The sequence below is a fragment of the Electrona antarctica genome (genome assembly GCF_951216825.1).
Source record: "Electrona antarctica genome assembly, chromosome: 6".
Lineage (NCBI taxonomy): Eukaryota > Metazoa > Chordata > Actinopteri > Myctophiformes > Myctophidae > Electrona > Electrona antarctica.
In genome coordinates, this window is record NC_136811.1 from 56,915,053 (window position 1) to 56,935,146 (window position 20,094).

The 20,094-nt window shown below is 41.3% G+C and overlaps 1 protein-coding gene across 1 annotated transcript; it reads left to right on the forward strand.

Moving 5' to 3' along the window:
• Window positions 1–8,733: 8,733 nt before the first annotated feature.
• Window positions 8,734–15,768, forward strand: prss1 (serine protease 1; the record flags this gene model as incomplete). The annotated part of the gene is given in 6 exon segments (XM_079502586.1): window positions 8,734–8,773; window positions 10,973–11,055; window positions 11,057–11,136; window positions 11,515–11,768; window positions 12,446–12,582; window positions 15,537–15,768. Coding segments are annotated over 6 exon segments (744 nt in total). The 3' UTR covers window positions 15,687–15,768.
• Between the last annotated feature and the right edge of the window lie 4,326 nt (window positions 15,769–20,094).

A 20,094-nucleotide genomic window follows, 5' to 3' on the forward strand; every position in this document is an offset into this window, starting at 1 on the left:
TAAGGTCTCTGGACTTAAACTCATGTAAGGTCTCTGGACTTAAACTCATGTAAGGTCTCTGGACTTAAACTCATGTAAGGTCTCTGGACTTAAACTCATGGAAGGTCTCTGGACTTAAACTCATGTAAGGTCTCTGGACTTAAACTCATGTAAGGTCTCTGGACTTAAACTCATGTAAGGTCTCTGGACTTAAACTCATGGAAGGTCTCTGGACTTAAACTCATGTAAGGTCTCTGGACTTAAACTCATGTAAGGTCTCTGGACTTAAACTCATGGAAGGTCTCTGGACTTAAACTCATGTAAGGTCTCTGGACTTAAACTCATGTAAGGTCTCTGGACTTAAACTCATGGAAGGTCTCTGGACTTAAACTCATGTAAGGTCTCTGGACTTAAACTCATGGAAGGTCTCTGGACTTAAACTCATGTAAGGTCTCTGGACTTAAACTCATGTAAGGTCTCTGGACTTAAACTCATGGAAGGTCTCTGGACTTAAACTCATGGAAGGTCTCTGGACTTAAACTCATGGAAGGTCTCTGGACTTAAACTCATGTAAGGTCTCTGGACTTAAACTCATGTAAGGTCTCTGGACTTAAACTCATGGAAGGTCTCTGGACTTAAACTCATGTAAGGTCTCTGGACTTAAACTCATGGAAGGTCTCTGGACTTAAACTCATGTAAGGTCTCTGGACTTAAACTCATGTAAGGTCTCTGGACTTAAACTCATGTAAGGTCTCTGGACTTAAACTCATGTAAGGTCTCTGGACTTAAACTCATGGAAGGTCTCTGGACTTAAACTCATGGAAGGTCTCTGGACTTAAACTCATGGAAGGTCTCTGGACTTAAACTCATGTAAGGTCTCTGGACTTAAACTCATGGAAGGTCTCTGGACTTAAACTCATGTAAGGTCTCTGGACTTAAACTCATGGAAGGTCTCTGGACTTAAACTCATGTAAGGTCTCTGGACTTAAACTCATGTAAGGTCTCTGGACTTAAACTCATGTAAGGTCTCTGGACTTAAACTCATGGAAGGTCTCTGGACTTAAACTCATGGAAGGTCTCTGGACTTAAACTCATGGAAGGTCTCTGGACTTAAACTCATGTAAGGTCTCTGGACTTAAACTCATGTAAGGTCTCTGGACTTAAACTCATGGAAGGTCTCTGGACTTAAACTCATGTAAGGTCTCTGGACTTAAACTCATGTAAGGTCTCTGGACTTAAACTCATGTAAGGTCTCTGGACTTAAACTCATGTAAGGTCTCTGGACTTAAACTCATGTAAGGTCTCTGGACTTAAACTCATGTAAGGTCTCTGGACTTAAACTCATGGAAGGTCTCTGGACTTAAACTCATGGAAGGTCTCTGGACTTAAACTCATGTAAGGTCTCTGGACTTAAACTCATGTAAGGTCTCTGGACTTAAACTCATGGAAGGTCTCTGGACTTAAACTCATGTAAGGTCTCTGGACTTAAACTCATGGAAGGTCTCTGGACTTAAACTCATGTAAGGTCTCTGGACTTAAACTCATGTAAGGTCTCTGGACTTAAACTCATGTAAGGTCTCTGGACTTAAACTCATGTAAGGTCTCTGGACTTAAACTCATGTAAGGTCTCTGGACTTAAACTCATGGAAGGTCTCTGGACTTAAACTCATGTAAGGTCTCTGGACTTAAACTCATGTAAGGTCTCTGGACTTAAACTCATGTAAGGTCTCTGGACTTAAACTCATGGAAGGTCTCTGGACTTAAACTCATGTAAGGTCTCTGGACTTAAACTCATGTAAGGTCTCTGGACTTAAACTCATGGAAGGTCTCTGGACTTAAACTCATGGAAGGTCTCTGGACTTAAACTCATGTAAGGTCTCTGGACTTAAACTCATGTAAGGTCTCTGGACTTAAACTCATGGAAGGTCTCTGGACTTAAACTCATGTAAGGTCTCTGGACTTAAACTCATGTAAGGTCTCTGGACTTAAACTCATGTAAGGTCTCTGGACTTAAACTCATGTAAGGTCTCTGGACTTAAACTCATGTAAGGTCTCTGGACTTAAACTCATGTAAGGTCTCTGGACTTAAACTCATGTAAGGTCTCTGGACTTAAACTCATGTAAGGTCTCTGGACTTAAACTCATGTAAGGTCTCTGGACTTAAACTCATGTAAGGTCTCTGGACTTAAACTCATGTAAGGTCTCTGAACTTAAACTCATGTAAGGTCTCTGGACTTAAACTCATGTAAGGTCTCTGGACTTAAACTCATGTAAGGTCTCTGGACTTAAACTCATGTAAGGTCTCTGGACTTAAACTCATGTAAGGTCTCTGGACTTAAACTCATGTAAGGTCTCTGGACTTAAACTCATGTAAGGTCTCTGGACTTAAACTCATGTAAGGTCTCTGGACTTAAACTCATGTAAGGTCTCTGGACTTAAACTCATGTAAGGTCTCTGGACTTAAACTCATGTAAGGTCTCTGGACTTAAACTCATGTAAGGTCTCTGGACTTAAACTCATGTAAGGTCTTTGAACTTAAACTCATGTAAGGTCTCTGGACTTAAACTCATGTAAGGTCTCTGGACTTAAACTCATGTAAGGTCTCTGGACTTAAACTCATGTAAGGTCTCTGGACTTAAACTCATGTAAGGTCTCTGGACTTAAACTCATGTAAGGTCTCTGGACTTAAACTCATGTAAGGTCTCTGGACTTAAACTCGTGTAAGGTCTCTGGACTTAAACTCATGTAAGGTCTCTGGACTTAAACTCGTGTAAGGTCTCTGGACTTAAACTCAGGTAAGGTCTCTGGACTTAAACTCGTGTAAGGTCTCTGGACTTAAACTCATGTATGGTCTCTGGACTTAAACTCGTGTAAGGTCTCTGGACTTAAACTCATGTAAGGTCTCTGGACTTAAACTCGTGTAAGGTCTCTGGACTTAAACTCATGTAAGGTCTCTGGACTTAAACTCATGTATGGTCTCTGGACTTAAACTCATGTAAGGTCTCTGGACTTAAACTCATGTAAGGTCTCTGGACTTAAACTCATGTAAGGTCTCTGGACTTAAACTCATGTAAGGTCTCTGGACTTAAACTCATGTAAGGTCTCTGGACTTAAACTCATGTAAGGTCTCTGGACTTAAACTCATGTAAGGTCTCTGGACTTAAACTCATGTAAGGTCTCTGGACTTAAACTCATGTAAGGTCTCTGGACTTAAACTCCCCGACCTTCCATGATGCCACTTTATGAATTATTATTCATACTTTATTATTCATATATTATTATTCATATTATTATTATTATTAGTAGTAGGCCTAGTAGTAGTAGTAGTAGTAGTAGTACTATTTTAAGATTATTGGGGGGGTGGGGGGATTGCAAGAAAGGGGGGCCTTTAACAATATTTTCTCCAGAAAGGGGAGGGAAGCTTTAACATTATTCTCTCTGACTGACTGTTCAGAACATTAAAGTTGTCAAATTTAGAAACAAATTAACCGTAATGAATGATTGATCGATGATCGACTTGCTAAGTCTAACTGCCACCATGTGACACCTTTCTAGTTTTGGTGACAAGCGTGGTGGTGACAATGGTGCATTGTAGCAGTTTAATCCACAGCATTACTGGCATCGCATTCACACACTAATATACTGTAGCACAGAGGTGCCCACACTTTTTTGACTTGAGAGCAACTTTCAAAATTACCAACGCAACAATATCTACCCACCAAAAAAAATATTATAGCCTACCATTTCTGAAAATAGTTTAAATATGTACATCACCTGGAATGGTAAATAGAACGGGAGAAATGGAATATAGGTTTTTATTTAATTTGTGATGCTATACCAATGTTTTTGTGCACAGTTAAGACTCTTGAAAACAAAATATTGCATTGTGGGTTTGAGCTGACAGGCCTTTTTGATGTCAATCAATCAAGTAACCTTAATTCAAGTGGCAGATGCCAAAAATAGTTTATTTTATATTTAAATTAAATATTCTTTAGGGGCATGTCATGTGATCTACCTGCACAGCCTTTGTGATCTACTGGTAGATCACAATCTACCTTTTGGGCACCCCTGCTGCATCTTTATCCTAAACATTGTACTGGCGTTACATTCACACACTAATATACTGTAGCATCTTTATCCTAAACATTGTACTGGCATTACATTCACACACTAATATACTGTAGCCTCTTTATCCTAAACATTGTACTGGCATTACATTCACACACTAATATACTGTAGCATCTTTATCCTAAACATTGTACTGGCATTACATTCACACACTAATATACTGTAGCATCTTTATCCTAAACATTGTACTGGCATTACATTCACACACTAATATACTGTAGCATCTTTATCCTAAACATTGTACTGGCATTACATTCACACACTAATATACTGTAGCATCTTTATCCTAAACATTGTACTGGCATTACATTCACACACTAATATACTGTAGCATCTTTATCCTAAACATTGTACTGGCATTACATTCACACACTAATATACTGTAGCATCTTTATCCTAAACATTGTACTGGCGTTACATTCACACACTAATATACTGTAGCATCTTTATCCTAAACATTGTACTGGCATTACATTCACACACTAATATACTGTAGCATCTTTATCCTAAACATTGTACTGGCATTACATTCACACACTAATATACTGTAGCATCTTTATCCTAAACATTGTACTGGCATTACATTCACACACTAATATACTGTAGCATCTTTATCCTAAACATTGTACTGGCGTTACATTCACACACTAATATACTGTAGCATCTTTATCCTAAACATTGTACTGGCATTACATTCACACACTAATATACTGTAGAGCATCTTTATCCTAAACATTGTACTGGCATTACATTCACACACTAATATACTGTAGCATCTTTATCCTAAACATTGTACTGGCATTACATTCACACACTAATATACTGTAGCATCTTTATCCTAAACATTGTACTGGCATTACATTCACACACTAATATACTGTAGCATCTTTATCCTAAACATTGTACTGGCATTACATTCACACACTAATATACTGTAGCATCTTTATCCTAAACATTGTACTGGCATTACATTCACACACTAATATACTGTAGCATCTTTATCCTAAACATTGTACTGGCATTACATTCACACACTAATATACTGTAGCATCTTTATCCTAAACATTGTACTGCATTACATTCACACACTAATATACTGTAGCATCTTTATCCTAAACATTGTACTGGCATTACATTCACACACTAATATACTGTAGCATCTTTATCCTAAACATTGTACTGGCATTACATTCACACACTAATATACTGTAGAGCATCTTTATCCTAAACATTGTACTGCATTACATTCACACACTAATATACTGTAGAGCATCTTTATCCTAAACATTGTACTGGCATTACATTCACACACTAATATACTGTAGAGCATCTTTATCCTAAACATTGTACTGGCATTACATTCACACACTAATATACTGTAGCATCTTTATCCTAAACATTGTACTGCATTACATTCACACACTAATATACTGTAGAGCATCTTTATCCTAAACATTGTACTGCATTACATTCACACACTAATATACTGTAGAGCATCTTTATCCTAAACATTGTACTGGCATTACATTCACACACTACTATACTGTAGAGCATCTTTATCCTAAACATTGTACTGGCATTACATTCACACACTAATATACTGTAGCATCTTTATCCTAAACATTGTACTGGCATTACATTCACACACTAATATACTGTAGCATCTTTATCCTAAACATTGTACTGGCATTACATTCACACACTAATATACTGTAGAGCATCTTTATCCTAAACATTGTACTGGCATTACATTCACACAGTAATATACTGTAGCATCTTTATCCTAAACATTGTACTGGCATTACATTCACACACTAATATACTGTAGCATCTTTATCCTAAACATTGTACTGGCATTACATTCACACACTAATATACTGTAGCATCTTTATCCTACACATTGTACTGGCATTACATTCACACACTAATATACTGTAGAGCATCTTTATCCTAAACATTGTACTGGCATTACATTCACACACTAATATACTGTAGCATCTTTATCCTAAACATTGTACTGACATTACATTCACACACTAATATACTGTAGCATCTTTATCCTAAACATTGTACTGGCATTACATTCACACACTAATATACTGTAGAGCATCTTTATCCTAAACATTGTACTGGCATTACATTCACACACTAATATACTGTAGAGCATCTTTATCCTAAACATTTTACTGCATGGCATTACATTCACACACCGACAGCCGTACCGAACATGCTTATCAGGGGTTTGGTGTCTTGCTCAAGGACACTTCGACACAGGAAGGGGGAGCAGGCGGGGATAGGACCAGGAACCTCTCGTACATTTCCTGAGCCACTGCTCATATTATATCAGAATCTAAAGAAATTAAGAATAAAGGTAATAAGAAATATTCAAACACCACACCTTAAATCCCAGCCTGTAAAACGACACCAATAAAATATATAACATGAATAATAATCAATGAACAGCATAAAAACTGCCTTGAGTCTATATATATATACACACATATATATAGGTATATAGTATAACAGTGACCTACTCTAGGCTATATAGGCGACTTATACAGCATTTGAAACAGACTTATAGCATGTCATGTAGACAGCACAATAAGTGCATTGTAGTCATAGCACTTCATAGTATATATGTACAGCATAGTATAGCATATATGTATAGTTTATATGTATAGTGTCATTATATAGATATGTTCTAGTTATAGTTTATATGTATAGTGTCATTATATAGATATGTTATAGTTATAGTGTATATGTATAGTGTCATTATATAGATATGTTATAGTTATAGTTTATATGTATAGTGTCATTATATAGATATGTTCTAGTTATAGTTTATATGTATAGTGTCATTATATAGATAGTTTATATGTATAGTGTCATTATATAGATATGTTCTAGTCACGTACTTAGCTTACGCATGTTTCGCGATAAATGTATTTTTACATATGTGATGTATTCCCATGTTTTTTTGTTCTTGCTTAATGTAAGTCGCTCTGGATTAAGAGCGTCTGCTAAATGCCTAAATTGTAAATTGTAAATTGTACTGTAAGATGTAAATCAGTAGACTACTTTCGTCAGTACCTAACCCCTTACCCCGAAACTTCTTTGCCTTTTTTACCATTAAAAAAATAAATAATAATATTAAAAAATTGTTCAACTAGCCAACCTACATCGACACATTTGTAGATCGGCTGTCCGTGCTGCTCCAGTGTCCATAACCACGTTATCCACAGTGGACACCCATGCTGTTATGTGTTGTGGTACAGTGTATTTTTTTTTTTACATGCTATACATGTTTTATTTTTAAATCTTTTTGACTTGTGCCTCTTGAACTTGACCTCTTGTATGGTTGAGTATCAGGCCAACAGGTGGCCCATTCCCAGCAGGTATGTTATGTACTTTATGTACTGAGTACAGTATCAGGCGGTGTGTGGAACGCTGACTGCAGCATACAGGCAGCACACGATGCTCCTTCACACAGACAAGACAGACCGTACTGTTTGATGTCCCTGTGCTGGTCCCTGCTCCTTCACACAGACAGACAGACAGACAGACAGACCGTACAGTTTGATGTCCCTGTGCTGGTCCCTGCTCCTTCACACAGACAGACAGACCGTACTGTTTGATGTCCCTGTGCTGGTCCCTGCTCCTTCACACACACAGACAGACCGTACTGTTTGATGTCCCTGTGCTGGTCCCTGCTCCTTCACACACACAGACAGACAGACAGACAGACCGTACTGTTTGATGTCCCTGTGCTGGTCCCTGCTCCTTCACACAGACAGACAGACAGACAGACAGACAGAGCGTACTGTTTGATGTCCCTGTGCTGGTCCCTGCTCCTTCACACACACAGACAGACAGACAGACAGACAGATCGTACTGTTTGATGTCCCTGTGCTGGTCCCTGCTCCTTCACACAGACAGACAGACAGACAGACAGACAGACAGACAGACAGAGCGTACAGTTTGATGTCCCTGTGCTGGTCCCTGCTCCTTCACACAGACAGACCGTACTGTTTGATGTCCCTGTGCTGGTCCCTGCTCCTTCACACAGACAGACAGACAGACATACAGACCGTACTGTTTGATGTCCCTGTGCTGGTCGCTGCTCCTTCACACAGACAGACAGACCGTACTGTTTGATGTCCCTGTGCTGGTCCCTGCTCCTTCACACAGACAGACAGACAGACAGACCGTACTGTTTGATGTCCCTGTGCCATGGTCGCTGCACGCTCTCAGCAGATAGTGAAGGGTTTAAACCATTAAGACCGGGAACGCATCTGTTTTGACCACCTTTAAGAGCCTTTTAACCATTATTTTAAACTTTAGCTGTTGAAAAAAACAGCAGATCTACAAGCTCATAGTGCGGCACCGAGTGCCACACTGTTCCTAGAACAACATATTTTCAGATGGGGGTCGGCAGCCAAATACATAATATTTGGGGTCCTTGACATGAAATAGTTTGAGAACCACTGATATAGAAACATTAGGTTGTTGTTTTAACATTTAGAAGACATTTGCAGAATCTCGTCTCGGGTCTCAATGGTTTAAAAGGCTGTGCAGGAGCAGCAGTGCTCTCACAGACCGAGGCAACCCCCCACGGACGACACGACCATGAAGGCTCTCATTCTTCTGGCTCTGTTTGCAGTGGCACGTGAGTATGAGGATATTACACAGAGGCTCAGTTCACAAGGTGTTTCCAATTAAATACTTTGGTGCGTTTCATCACACCAAAGTGGGTGCCGGGGCAAGTCCAGAATACTTTGATAATTCATCAATGTCACTTTCAGTTTAACCACTTATATCTACCTTATATCTACATCAGTGTTTCCCAACCTTTTTTGTCCCAGGGCACACTTTTCATAGCCTAAAAACCTCAGGGCACACCTAGATATACGGTGTATAGGCCTATCTATATACATATACATACATATGTGTATGTATATATAATATATACAGTATGTATATATATATATATATATATATATATATATATATATATTCATCATTCAATATTTTGAACTAAAGTTCATGGTTCCAAAAAATGAACTATTTTAGTTATTTTTCGTTCTTTCTTTTTTTAATTATTATTATTATTATTACCACAGTACCACAGCCCATAGCCATATAGAACCCCAGACTTTATTGAATAAAACCACTTTGGGGGATTTAATAATACAAAATTAATTCCTTTAAAAAAAATACATTTTGGAGAAAAAATAGCTCATATGCAATGTGAAATGCCACCTAATTCTTAATCCTTTTCCTTGTCTTTATTATGGGCCAACTTGTGAAAGCTGCATGCTTTTATTGTGAAGGGTCTCAGTTCTCACAGCCTGCATATTTCCACGTGCTGAAAATAGCTGATCGACAAGCTCACAACGCGTTGCGTCCGCAACGCGTTGTGAGCTTGTAAATCAGCCATTTTCAGCATGGAACACGAGTACGACGAAGAATAAATCAGGCATCACTGCGCTTCTGTGGAGCGAGGGAGATATATTGTGTTGGCCGAACGAGGCGATCATGTATGGACACTTGGACAGCTATTTGCCGTGGCACATTATGTTTAATCACAACAACGTTTACTTTACCTCCTCAGTGTTTGGGTCGGGACATGTAGGACTGTATGTGTCTGCTGTCTACGTGCATATGCGCGAAATGTAGCGTCTTCTGGATGCATCTCTTTTGCATTAACATTTCAATGGCCGAGGGTCGTTAGAGTCTATTGTTCCGTCGTTATCGCACGTCTAATGGTTAGACGTGTGACAACAACAACGACGCAACAATAGGAAGCCTGCAGCCCAGTAGCTATAATATTGCTTTCGGGGGAGGGTTAGTGTTATTTTCGGTCAAATCAGGCGGCACACCTGGACACATCAAACGGCACAGTAAAGTGCCGCGGCACACAGGTTGGGAAACACTGATCTACATCATCAAGATGTGTTTGTATACCGTCACTTTAAAAGCGTAATTGTGTTTCCCCGGGCAGCGCTGGTCAGCAGGTATCAATACACTTTGTGTTTCCCCGGGCAGCGCTGGTCAGCAGGTATCAATACACTTTGTGTTTCCCCGGGCAGCGCTGGGCAGCAGGTATCAATACACTTTGTGTTTCCCCGGGCAGCGCTGGTCAGCAGGTATCAATACACTTTGTGTTTCCCCGGGCAGCGCTGGTCAGTAGGTATCAATACACTTTGTGTTTCCCCGGGCAGCGCTGGTCAGCAGGTATCAATACACTTTGTTTCCCCGGGCAGCGCTGGTCAGCAGGTATCAATACACTTTGTGTTTCCCCGGGCAGCGCTGGTCAGCAGGTATCAATACACTTTTAGACCCACATGTTTGTGCCAGCGTGGGTGAAAAGATCTATTTCTTGATCGCCTCTTGTCTTGATTGTTTAAACATGACGTCATGGGCCGCTATGCTCCATAACAGGCCAAAGCTTTTTGATACCGCGGGTACTCAATAAGCTTGGTTTGTTTTTATCATCCCTCAGTGCAAAACTGTGTAGCAGTGTGGATGCAGTGTAAAAATCGTGAAAATGTGTGCACATCTTTGAATATAATTATATTCTTTCGCAGCAACCGATATGTGCTTCTGGGGGGGGGGGGGGGGTTCCCTGCCGAATACAGGGGGGGGTCGTTGACATGATAGAGTTTGAGCACCACCACCACTGAATTCGAAACTGGCCCCGTAAAATCTGAATCCCCCACCCACCCCTTTTCCCCCTCACTGTATATGTTGTACTGTACTGTAATTCTGCAAACTGTTAATCAATCAATCAATCAATCAAAAACATTTTCTAGAATCTGGTCTCAGGTCTTAATAATAAAACTGTCCTTGTCCCGTCTCCAATCAGACGCCGCTCCCATGGAGGACGAGGAGGACAAGATCGTGGGCGGCTACGAGTGCAGGAAGAACTCTGCACCCTATCAGGTGTCTTCTGAACTCTGGCTACCACTTCTGTGGAGGCTCCCTGATCTCCAGCCAGTGGGTGGTGTCTGCCGCTCACTGCTACAAGTCGTAAGTTACTCTGTCTGTCTGTCTGTCTGTCTGTCTGTCTGTCTGTCTGTCTGTCTGTCTGTCTGTCTGTCTGTCTGTCTGTCGTTACGACGTACATGGGCAACTAGTATTACATTGTTATTGTATTTTCTTTATGCCCCTTCGGGGTTGAGCCCTAAAAATAATAATAATACAAGCATAGTGAGCCTAACATCCTCCTCCCTTCTCCCCTCCCCTCCCTCTCCTCTCCTCCCCTCTCCTCTCCTCTCCTCTCCTCTCCTCTCCTCTCCTCCCCTCCCCTCCCCTCTCCTCTCCTCTCCTCTCCTCTCCTCTCCTCTCCTCTCCTCTCCTCTCCTCCCCTCCCCTCCCCTCCCCTCTCCTCTCCTCTCCTCCTCCCAGTCGTGTCCAGGTGCGTCTGGGCGAGCACAACATCGATGTGCACGAGGGCACCGAGCAGTGGATCAACTCGGCCAAGGTCATCAAGCACCCGCGCTACAGCGGCAGTAACATCGACAACGATATCATGCTCATCAAGCTGATCAAGCCGGCCACGATCAACAGCTACGTGCGGACCGTCGCCCTGCCCTCCGGCTGCGCCAGCTCCGGTAGCCGCTGTCTGATCTCTGGATGGGGCAACTTGAGCGCCTCTGGGAGTAAGTACCAGTCTGTATACCCGCTGTCTCCACTCTGGATGGTAAATGGTGCATTTATATGTAAAGCGCCTTTATCCAAGGCGCTTTACATATATTGTGCATTACATTCACACACACATTCATACACCGATGGTGGAGGAAACCATGCAAGGCACCAACCTGCACATCAGGAGCAATTTGGGGTTCAGACAGAGTCTTGCTCAAGGACACTTGATCAACTTGAACTTGAAGCCCACGGGGATCGAACTGGCAACCTTGCAGTTACCATCCGGCCACTCTACCTCTGAACCACCGCCGCCCCTGGATGGGACAACATGGGTCTGTACCATCTGTCTCATCTCTGGATGGTGTGTGTTCCCCTCAGGGCGGCAGTGGCTCAGAGGTTGGGCGGCTGGAGGGGAACCGAACCGCAAGGTTCCCAGTTCGATCCCTGTGGGCTCCCCCAGAGTTAGTGTCGAAGTGTCCTTGAGCAAGACTCTGAACCCCTAATTGCTCCCCTAATGTGCAGGTTGGTGCCTTGCATGGTTTCCTCCGCCATCGCTGTGTGAATGGGTTTTGGATAAAAGCACTATATAAATGCACCTCTAGACCAGGGGTTCTCAACGGTTTTACCTGCAGGGGACCCACAGAAATGCTTTGGCCATGCCTCGCGTCTGATGTGTGATTATCTCCTCTAGACAACTATCCAGACCGTCTGATGTGTCTGGGCGCTCCCATCCTGAGTGACAGCAGCTGTAGGAACGCCTACCCTGGTCAGATCACCGGAAACATGTTCTGCGCCGGATATATGGAGGGAGGCAAGGACTCCTGTCAGGTAACCATCACATTATAACAGATATATGGAGGGAGGCAAGGACTCCTGTCAGGTAACCATCACATTATAACAGATATAAGGGAGGCAAGGACTCCTGTCAGGTAACCATCACATTATAACAGATATATGGAGGGAGGCAAGGATCCCTGTCAGGTAAGATTATAACATAACCTGGAGGGAGGCAAGGACTCCTGTCAGGTAACCATCACATTATAACATAACCTGGAGGGAGGCAAGGACTCCTGTCAGGTAACCATCACATTATAACATAACCTGGAGGGAGGCAAGGACTCCTGTCAGGTAACCATCACATTATAACATAACCTGGAGGGAGGCAAGGACTCCTGTCAGGTAACCATCACATTATAACATAACCTGGAGGGAGGCAGGGACTCCTGTCAGGTAACCATCACATTATAACATAACCTGGAGGGAGGCAAGGACTCCTGTCAGGTAACCATCACATTATAACATAACCTGGAGGGAGGCAAGGACTCCTGTCAGGTAACCATCACATTATAACATAACCTGGAGGGAGGCAAGGACTCCTGTCAGGTAACCATCACATTATAACATAACCTGGAGGGAGGCAAGGACTCCTGTCAGGTAACCATCACATTATAACAGATATAAGGGAGGCAAGGACTCCTGTCAGGTAACCATCACATTATAACAGATATAAGGGAGGCAAGGACTCCCGTCAGGTAACCATCACATTATAACAGATATATGGAGGGAGGCAAGGACTCCTGTCAGGTAACCATCAGATTATAACAGATATAAGGGAGGCAAGGACTCCTGTCAGGTAACGATCAGATTATATGTAAAGAAAGAAAACGATATGCACATCCCAGTTTCAGAATACGGTGCTGGACCCAAAAAATGACCGAATGAAGAAAAAAGTGGAATGTCCACACACGATATAGTTCTGCTCCCCGTCTTTTTTATTTCAACCTAAATACAACAACGTTTCGCCGCTCCGGGCTTTCTCAAGTCTCAACTTGAGAAAGCCTGGATGGAAGCAAGGACTATCATATCACTATAATCTACAGCTGGCACAGAGCTGAGTATAATAAATTAGGCATTTCAACTCCATCAAGGCCCGCCAAAATACACTAAATCAACTGTAGATTCAGTAAATTAAAATCTTATAATATCTATAGTCAACTAAAACCAGACTGAAACTAAAATGATTCAGATGCCGAAAAATATGACGAATTGTATTCAAAAGACTATGACTAAAATAAAGATTTGCTGTCAAAATCAAGTGACATGCTGGGCAATGTTTCCTTTTCATTGGCCTGAGCAAACCACCCTCAATGTTCCCTTTTCATTGGTCTGAGCAAACCACCCTCAAACCTTCTGAATGCAACTTGCTGAGCAGTTATGATGAGTGTACCGAATTACAGAATAAGTAACAGTTGCATTACTTTTAATAAACCGGCATAGGCTATGAGGTCAGTTAAAAAAGAAGCATATCCATTATAATTCAGTATTATATGTGAACAAAATGCTGTGTACATAAATACAATAGGCCTAAATGAGTCGACAGAACAACAATGACATACTGATTGGTATAGAGCGTCGCAGTCCCACCCCCTACCATGGCCCAGGAAATGATTCTCCGTTCATTTTCCTCATAGACATTTCAGAAAGTATTTATTTAAAGACGTTTACGCCGCGGACAACTCGAGTCGTGACAAATCATGACAACAAACACAATCTTTTGGGCCGAACAAATAATTAGAAAGAAGAAAAAAACGGCAGGTTTACAACACTTTTGTTGTTGTTTTTCTTCTTTGTAATTATTTGTTTGGTCCAAAATATTGTTTGTGTTGTCATGAGTTGTCACGACTCGAGTTGGCTTTGTCCGCGGCGTAACCGTCTTTAAATAAATACTTTTTGAAATGTCTATGAGGAAAATGCATTGGGATTCATTTCCTGGGCCATGCTAGGGGGCGGGACTGCGACGCTCTATTGAGAGATGTCTGAAAAAGGTTAGTCCTGGCAGAGAAGTGACAGACATTATGCTTAATACAAAACAGTAGCCTAATAATGTACATGCATTTAGTCTTATTGTGATGTGAGGATTTGCTAGGCCTACCAACTTTGACGATGGCGAGAGGCACTGTATTTCCACACTCACTCCAGAGGGAGTGCATATTACTGTTGTAGCAAAAATAATTGAAAACCTGAATAATCTTTTGCTATTTTTGAATTGGAATCCTGAAAAGTAACCTTTTTATTGAATTTCAAATGCATTTAGTTTAGGTTAACTTTATGAACATAAAGTTCTACATTGGACACAAAAAGACAATAACATTTTAATACTAGTCATTAAGTACTAGTCATGTAATACTAGTCATTTTAATACTAGCCATGAAGTAATTAAAGCGGGTTTGGAATTGTAACATTGAAATCAATACTATATCAGTATTCTGATATTAACTAACCCCCCAGACCAATGTTAATGCACCTAGGAGGACCAGCCATTTTCAAAATGTCCAGTTGTCGCGACTGTAGAAAATATTTGTTGAACTTGAAGGTCTGACTAACGAGGCTAGTGCACGTGCTATAAGGGCTATAAGATGGAGTCTGAAGAGGTGAGTTTTCAGACTGCAGACGCAGAGGGTGGAATGCTGATGTTGTTCCTCAGGGTGACTCCGGAGGTCCCCTGGTGTGTGGCGGTAATGTGTTTATCATGTTTGTTCCTCAGGGTGACTCCGGAGGTCCTCTGGTGTGTGGCGGTAATGTGTTTGTCATGTTTGTTCCTCAGGGTGACTCCGGAGGTCCTCTGGTGTGTGGCAGTAATGTGTTTGTCATGTTGTTCCTCAGGGTGACTCCGGAGGTCCTCTGGTGTGTGGCGGTAATGTGTTTGTCATGTTTGTTCCTCAGGGTGACTCCGGAGGTCCTCTGGTGTGTGGCGGTAATGTGTTTGTCATGTTGTTCCTCAGGGTGACTCCGGAGGTCCCTTGGTGTGTGGCGGTAAGCTGCAGGGTGTGGTCTCCTGGGGCTACGGCTGTGCTCAGAGGAACAAGCCCGGGGTGTACGCCAAGGTGTGCAACTACAACTCCTGGATCTCCCAGACCATGATGAACAACTAAAACTACAACTCCCAGACCATGATGAACTACTAAAACTACAAGTCCCAGATCTCCCAGACCATGAACAACAACTAAAACTACAACTCCCCAGATCTCACAGGCCACGATGAACTAAAACTACAACTCCCCGAATCTCACAGACCACAATGAACAACTGAACTACAAATACCCAACATTCCTCACTGCCAACCAGGAAGTCAACATGTTGCAACAAGAGAATAAAGATTGTTTCACCTCTAAGGATAATGTCAGTGTCCGTCTGTCCATCGACCGGATCACAATATTGTGATCACAAAGTATAAGCATGGTGTCTTTGACATTATAGGCTACATTTTAAATTAGATTTCATATTTCTAGAGGGTGCCATACTTTGTCATTATGTTCCATGTCAACATAGGCCTACATTTGAATGACACCACATCAAACAGAGTTCAGTGTTTTAATGAATGGAGAATTACAGTATGTGCAGGTAGTAATTTAAATGTGAGGGACATCATGTATTTGACTTGGGGATGGGAGATTAATCTGCAAACACATCGGTATCGGATATTGGGCTTAAACCAATTAATCAGTAATCGGTATCGGTAACATAATATATTGGATTTAGCAGATATTTAATTTTATTATAATTATGTTGAAAAATGATAAATAAACCCTGAAAAAGCCTTTTGTGAAGGTTATGATGAAGGCTGCAAATTACATCAGTGTTTTCTGGGGAAGCTTTGGAAAGAGTCAATAGTTGGAACATTTAAAAAAAGATACTACATTCAAGCTGTTTATGTTGGGATATGAGCCAACATTTCAATAAGGGTTTTGGAATAAAGAGGCATTGCTTCAAATTCAGCCTTTTTTCAGAATGGCCAAAATTATATATATTTTTTAATTTAATACAGAATGAATATCAGATATCGATATCGGCCAAATTGTCTCATTGGTACATCCCTAATTTGACTACATCTTTTTTACAAGTCTCTTACCACCGCGGCTCAGTGACGTCATGTTGTAGTTTTAGTAAAAACAGAGAGATGTGTTTGGGTGAGAGGTGAGTCTCTTACCACCGCGGCTCAGTGACGTCATGTTGTAGTTTTAGTAAAAACAGAGAGATGTGTTTGGGTGAGCGGTGAGTCTCTTACCACCGCGGCTCAGTGACGTCATGTTGTAGTTTTAGTAACAACAGAGAGATGTGTTTGGGGTGAGCGGTGAGTCTCTTACCACCGCGGCTCAGTGACGTCATGTTGTAGTTTTAGGAAAAACAGAGAGATGTGGTTGGGGTGAGCGGTGAGTCTCTTACCACCGCGGCTCAGTGACGTCATGTTGTAGTTTTATTAAAAACAGAGAGATGTGTTTGGGGTGAGCGGTGAGTCTCTTACCACCGCGGCTCAGTGACGTCATGTTGTAGTTTTAGTAACAACAGAGAAATGTGTTTGGGTGAGCGGTGAGTCTCTTACCACCGCGGCTCAGTGACATCATGTTGTAGTTTTAGTAACAACAGAGAGATGTGTTTGGGGTGAGCGGTGAGTCTCTTACCACCGCGGCTCAGTGACGTCATGTTGTAGTTTTAGTAAAAACAGAGGGATGTGTTTGGGGTGAGCAGTGAGTCTCTTACCACCGCGGCTCAGTGACGTCATGTTGTAGTTTTAGTAAAAACAGAGGGATGTGTTTGGGGTGAGCGGCACCCTGGGCAAGACCTACGCTGAAAAGACTATCAGCGGAAGTTGCGGGATTTTAGCGGAAGTATTGCCCAAGGAAATGACGTTGATGCTTTACAAATCAGTTTACATTCTCCGCGAATGAAACAAGTGTTGTGATTGGTCGGGAAAATATCGTATCCGGGGGAAATACATCTGACTGATGTTCCGGAGGATACATCCGCCCGATAGCTTCTCTGCCTTACGTTGTGACCAGGCTCTTCTTTTCGCAGAAAAGTAAGCCTGGGACCGAGGCTAGGTGAGCGGTGAGTCTCTTACCACCGCGGCTCAGTGACGTCATGTTGTAGTTTTAGTAAAAACAGAGGGATGTGTTTGGGGTGAGCGGTGAGTCTCTTACCAGTGACATCATGTTGTAGTTTTAGTAAAAACAGAGGGATGTGTTTGGGGTGAGCGGTGAGTCTCTTACCAGTGACATCATGTTGTAGTTTTAGTAAAAACAGAGGGATGTGTTTGGGGTGAGCGGTGAGTCTCTTACCAGTGACATCATGTTGTAGTTTTAGTAAAAACAGAGATGTGTTTGGGGTGAGCGGTGAGTCTCTTACCAGTGACATCATGTTGTAGTTTTAGTAAAAACAGAGGGATGTGTTTGGGGTGAGCGGTGAGTCTCTTACCAGTGACATCATGTTGTAGTTTTAGTAAAAACAGAGAGATGTGTTTGGGTGATCGGTGAGTCTCTTACCACCGCGGCTCAGTGACGTCATGTTGTAGTTTTAGTAAAAACAGAGAGATGTGTTTGGGTGAGCGGTGGTCAACTTTACATCATCAGGTTACTTATCACCTGGGTTATCAAAACAAAATCTGGCTTTTGTCACTTTATTAGCAAGAAGGATTCTATTGGAGTGGAAATCAGGACTTGCACCTAAAGCATCTATATGGCTTAAAGACCTCATGATGTATCTAAACTTGGAGAAAATTTAATTTAACTTGAGGGGAACACCAGGAAAATTTGACCAGGTATGGGGCCCTATGATTAAACATATAACTGAACTAAAGACTCTACAGGAGACAACCATCAGATCCACAGGTTGACAAGCTCTAAAAAAAGAAATAATAAAAATATGTATATGTATACCATATGTGCCATGAGGAAGTGCCAGGAGGGATAGTGAGATACATCATAACTACAAGTAAGACGCGCGAACGCGGGAAGCGAACGCAGCTCGTAAATTGCAAAAACAACAATTAGAATAAATTACGTAATTTTGTAAGGTTTTTTTTAAGTTCTCTTTTTTGTGTTTACGTTTTTTTTAAGTTAAGTTTTTTTTAAAGTTTTTCTTTCCTTTTAAAGTTTTTCCTTTTTAAGTTTTTTTTTTAAGTTTCTTTCCTTTTAAAGTTTTTCCTTTTAAAGTTTTTTTTTTAAGTTAAGTTTTTTTTTAAGTTAAGTTTTTTTTTATGTTTTTCTTTCCTTTTAAAGTTTTTCATTTGTACGTTATTTTTTTAAGTTAAGTTTTTTTTTAAGTTAAGTTTTTTTAAGTTAAGTTTTTTTAAGTTAAGTTTTGTGTGTGTGTGTGTGTGTGTGTGTGCGTGCGTGTGTGTGTGTGTGTGTGCGTGCATGTGTGTGTGTGTGTTTTTGTGTGTGATACAGCTGCACCCTCTGGTGGTGGGCGGGTGGTGTTACAGCGGGACAGACACACAGACACACACACAGACATGATCTGCTGGGTCTCATAGTAAATGCTCACTGCGTTCGCAATTATTTGTTTTGTTTTTTTTGTCTTTTTGTTTGTAATTGTATGGTTTGTTTGTTTTTTATCGTATGTTGCACGGAGTATGTTGGAGTGTAAGAGCACAAAGGGAAAAAAAAAAAAACTTTTGACATGAATTGGATTATACTGTACCTGTTTGTACCTAATTTTGTCAAAAGCAATAAATAAAAGGTTAAAAAAAGAAGTGTCCTTTAGACAGTTTTATTTCTCACAACATACATATTACTGTACTTAGTGTGGAATGTGTAACGCCTGCAAACAACCCAACAACCAATTATAAACGTATGAACGTATGAACCCATTAACAGTGTTTCTCAAACTTCTTCATTTCAAGGACCCCCAAATTGATACTCATTAGAACCCCGTTTGAACATGTATAGGCCTACCAGAGACCTCCATAAGAGAACATGTTTACGGCCCTAGCAGCGACTCAACCATTTTAATTTCAAGGACCCCCAGTTTGACATACATTATTATTATCAGAGTTACAGACCTGTAAGTATGAACACAACAGGCCTTCAGAGTTACAGACCTGTAAGTATGAACACAACAGGCCTTCAGAGTTACAGACCTGTAAGTATGAACACAACAGGCCTTCAGAGTTACAGACCTGTAAGTATGAACACAACAGGCCTTCAGAGTTACAGACCTGTAAGTATGAACACAACAGGCCTTCGGAGTTACAGACCTGTAAGTATGAACACAACAGGCCTTCAGAGTTACAGACCTGTCAGGGGAAAACGATCCACTGACAAACATGACGTGACTGTTGCTGCAGGTTTACATTCACAGGAACAAAGTGCTAATTAACCCATTTAGACCTGTTTCTACTTAATGTCTTCTAAATCATGACATTTTTCTGAGAAACCCCTGTTTTCTATGTCAGTGGTGCTCAACCTTTTTAATGTCAAGGACCCCCAGATTTATCTGTATTTGGCCACGGACTCCCATCTGAAAACATGTTGTTCCGTAGTACATCTGCATGTTAGCTAA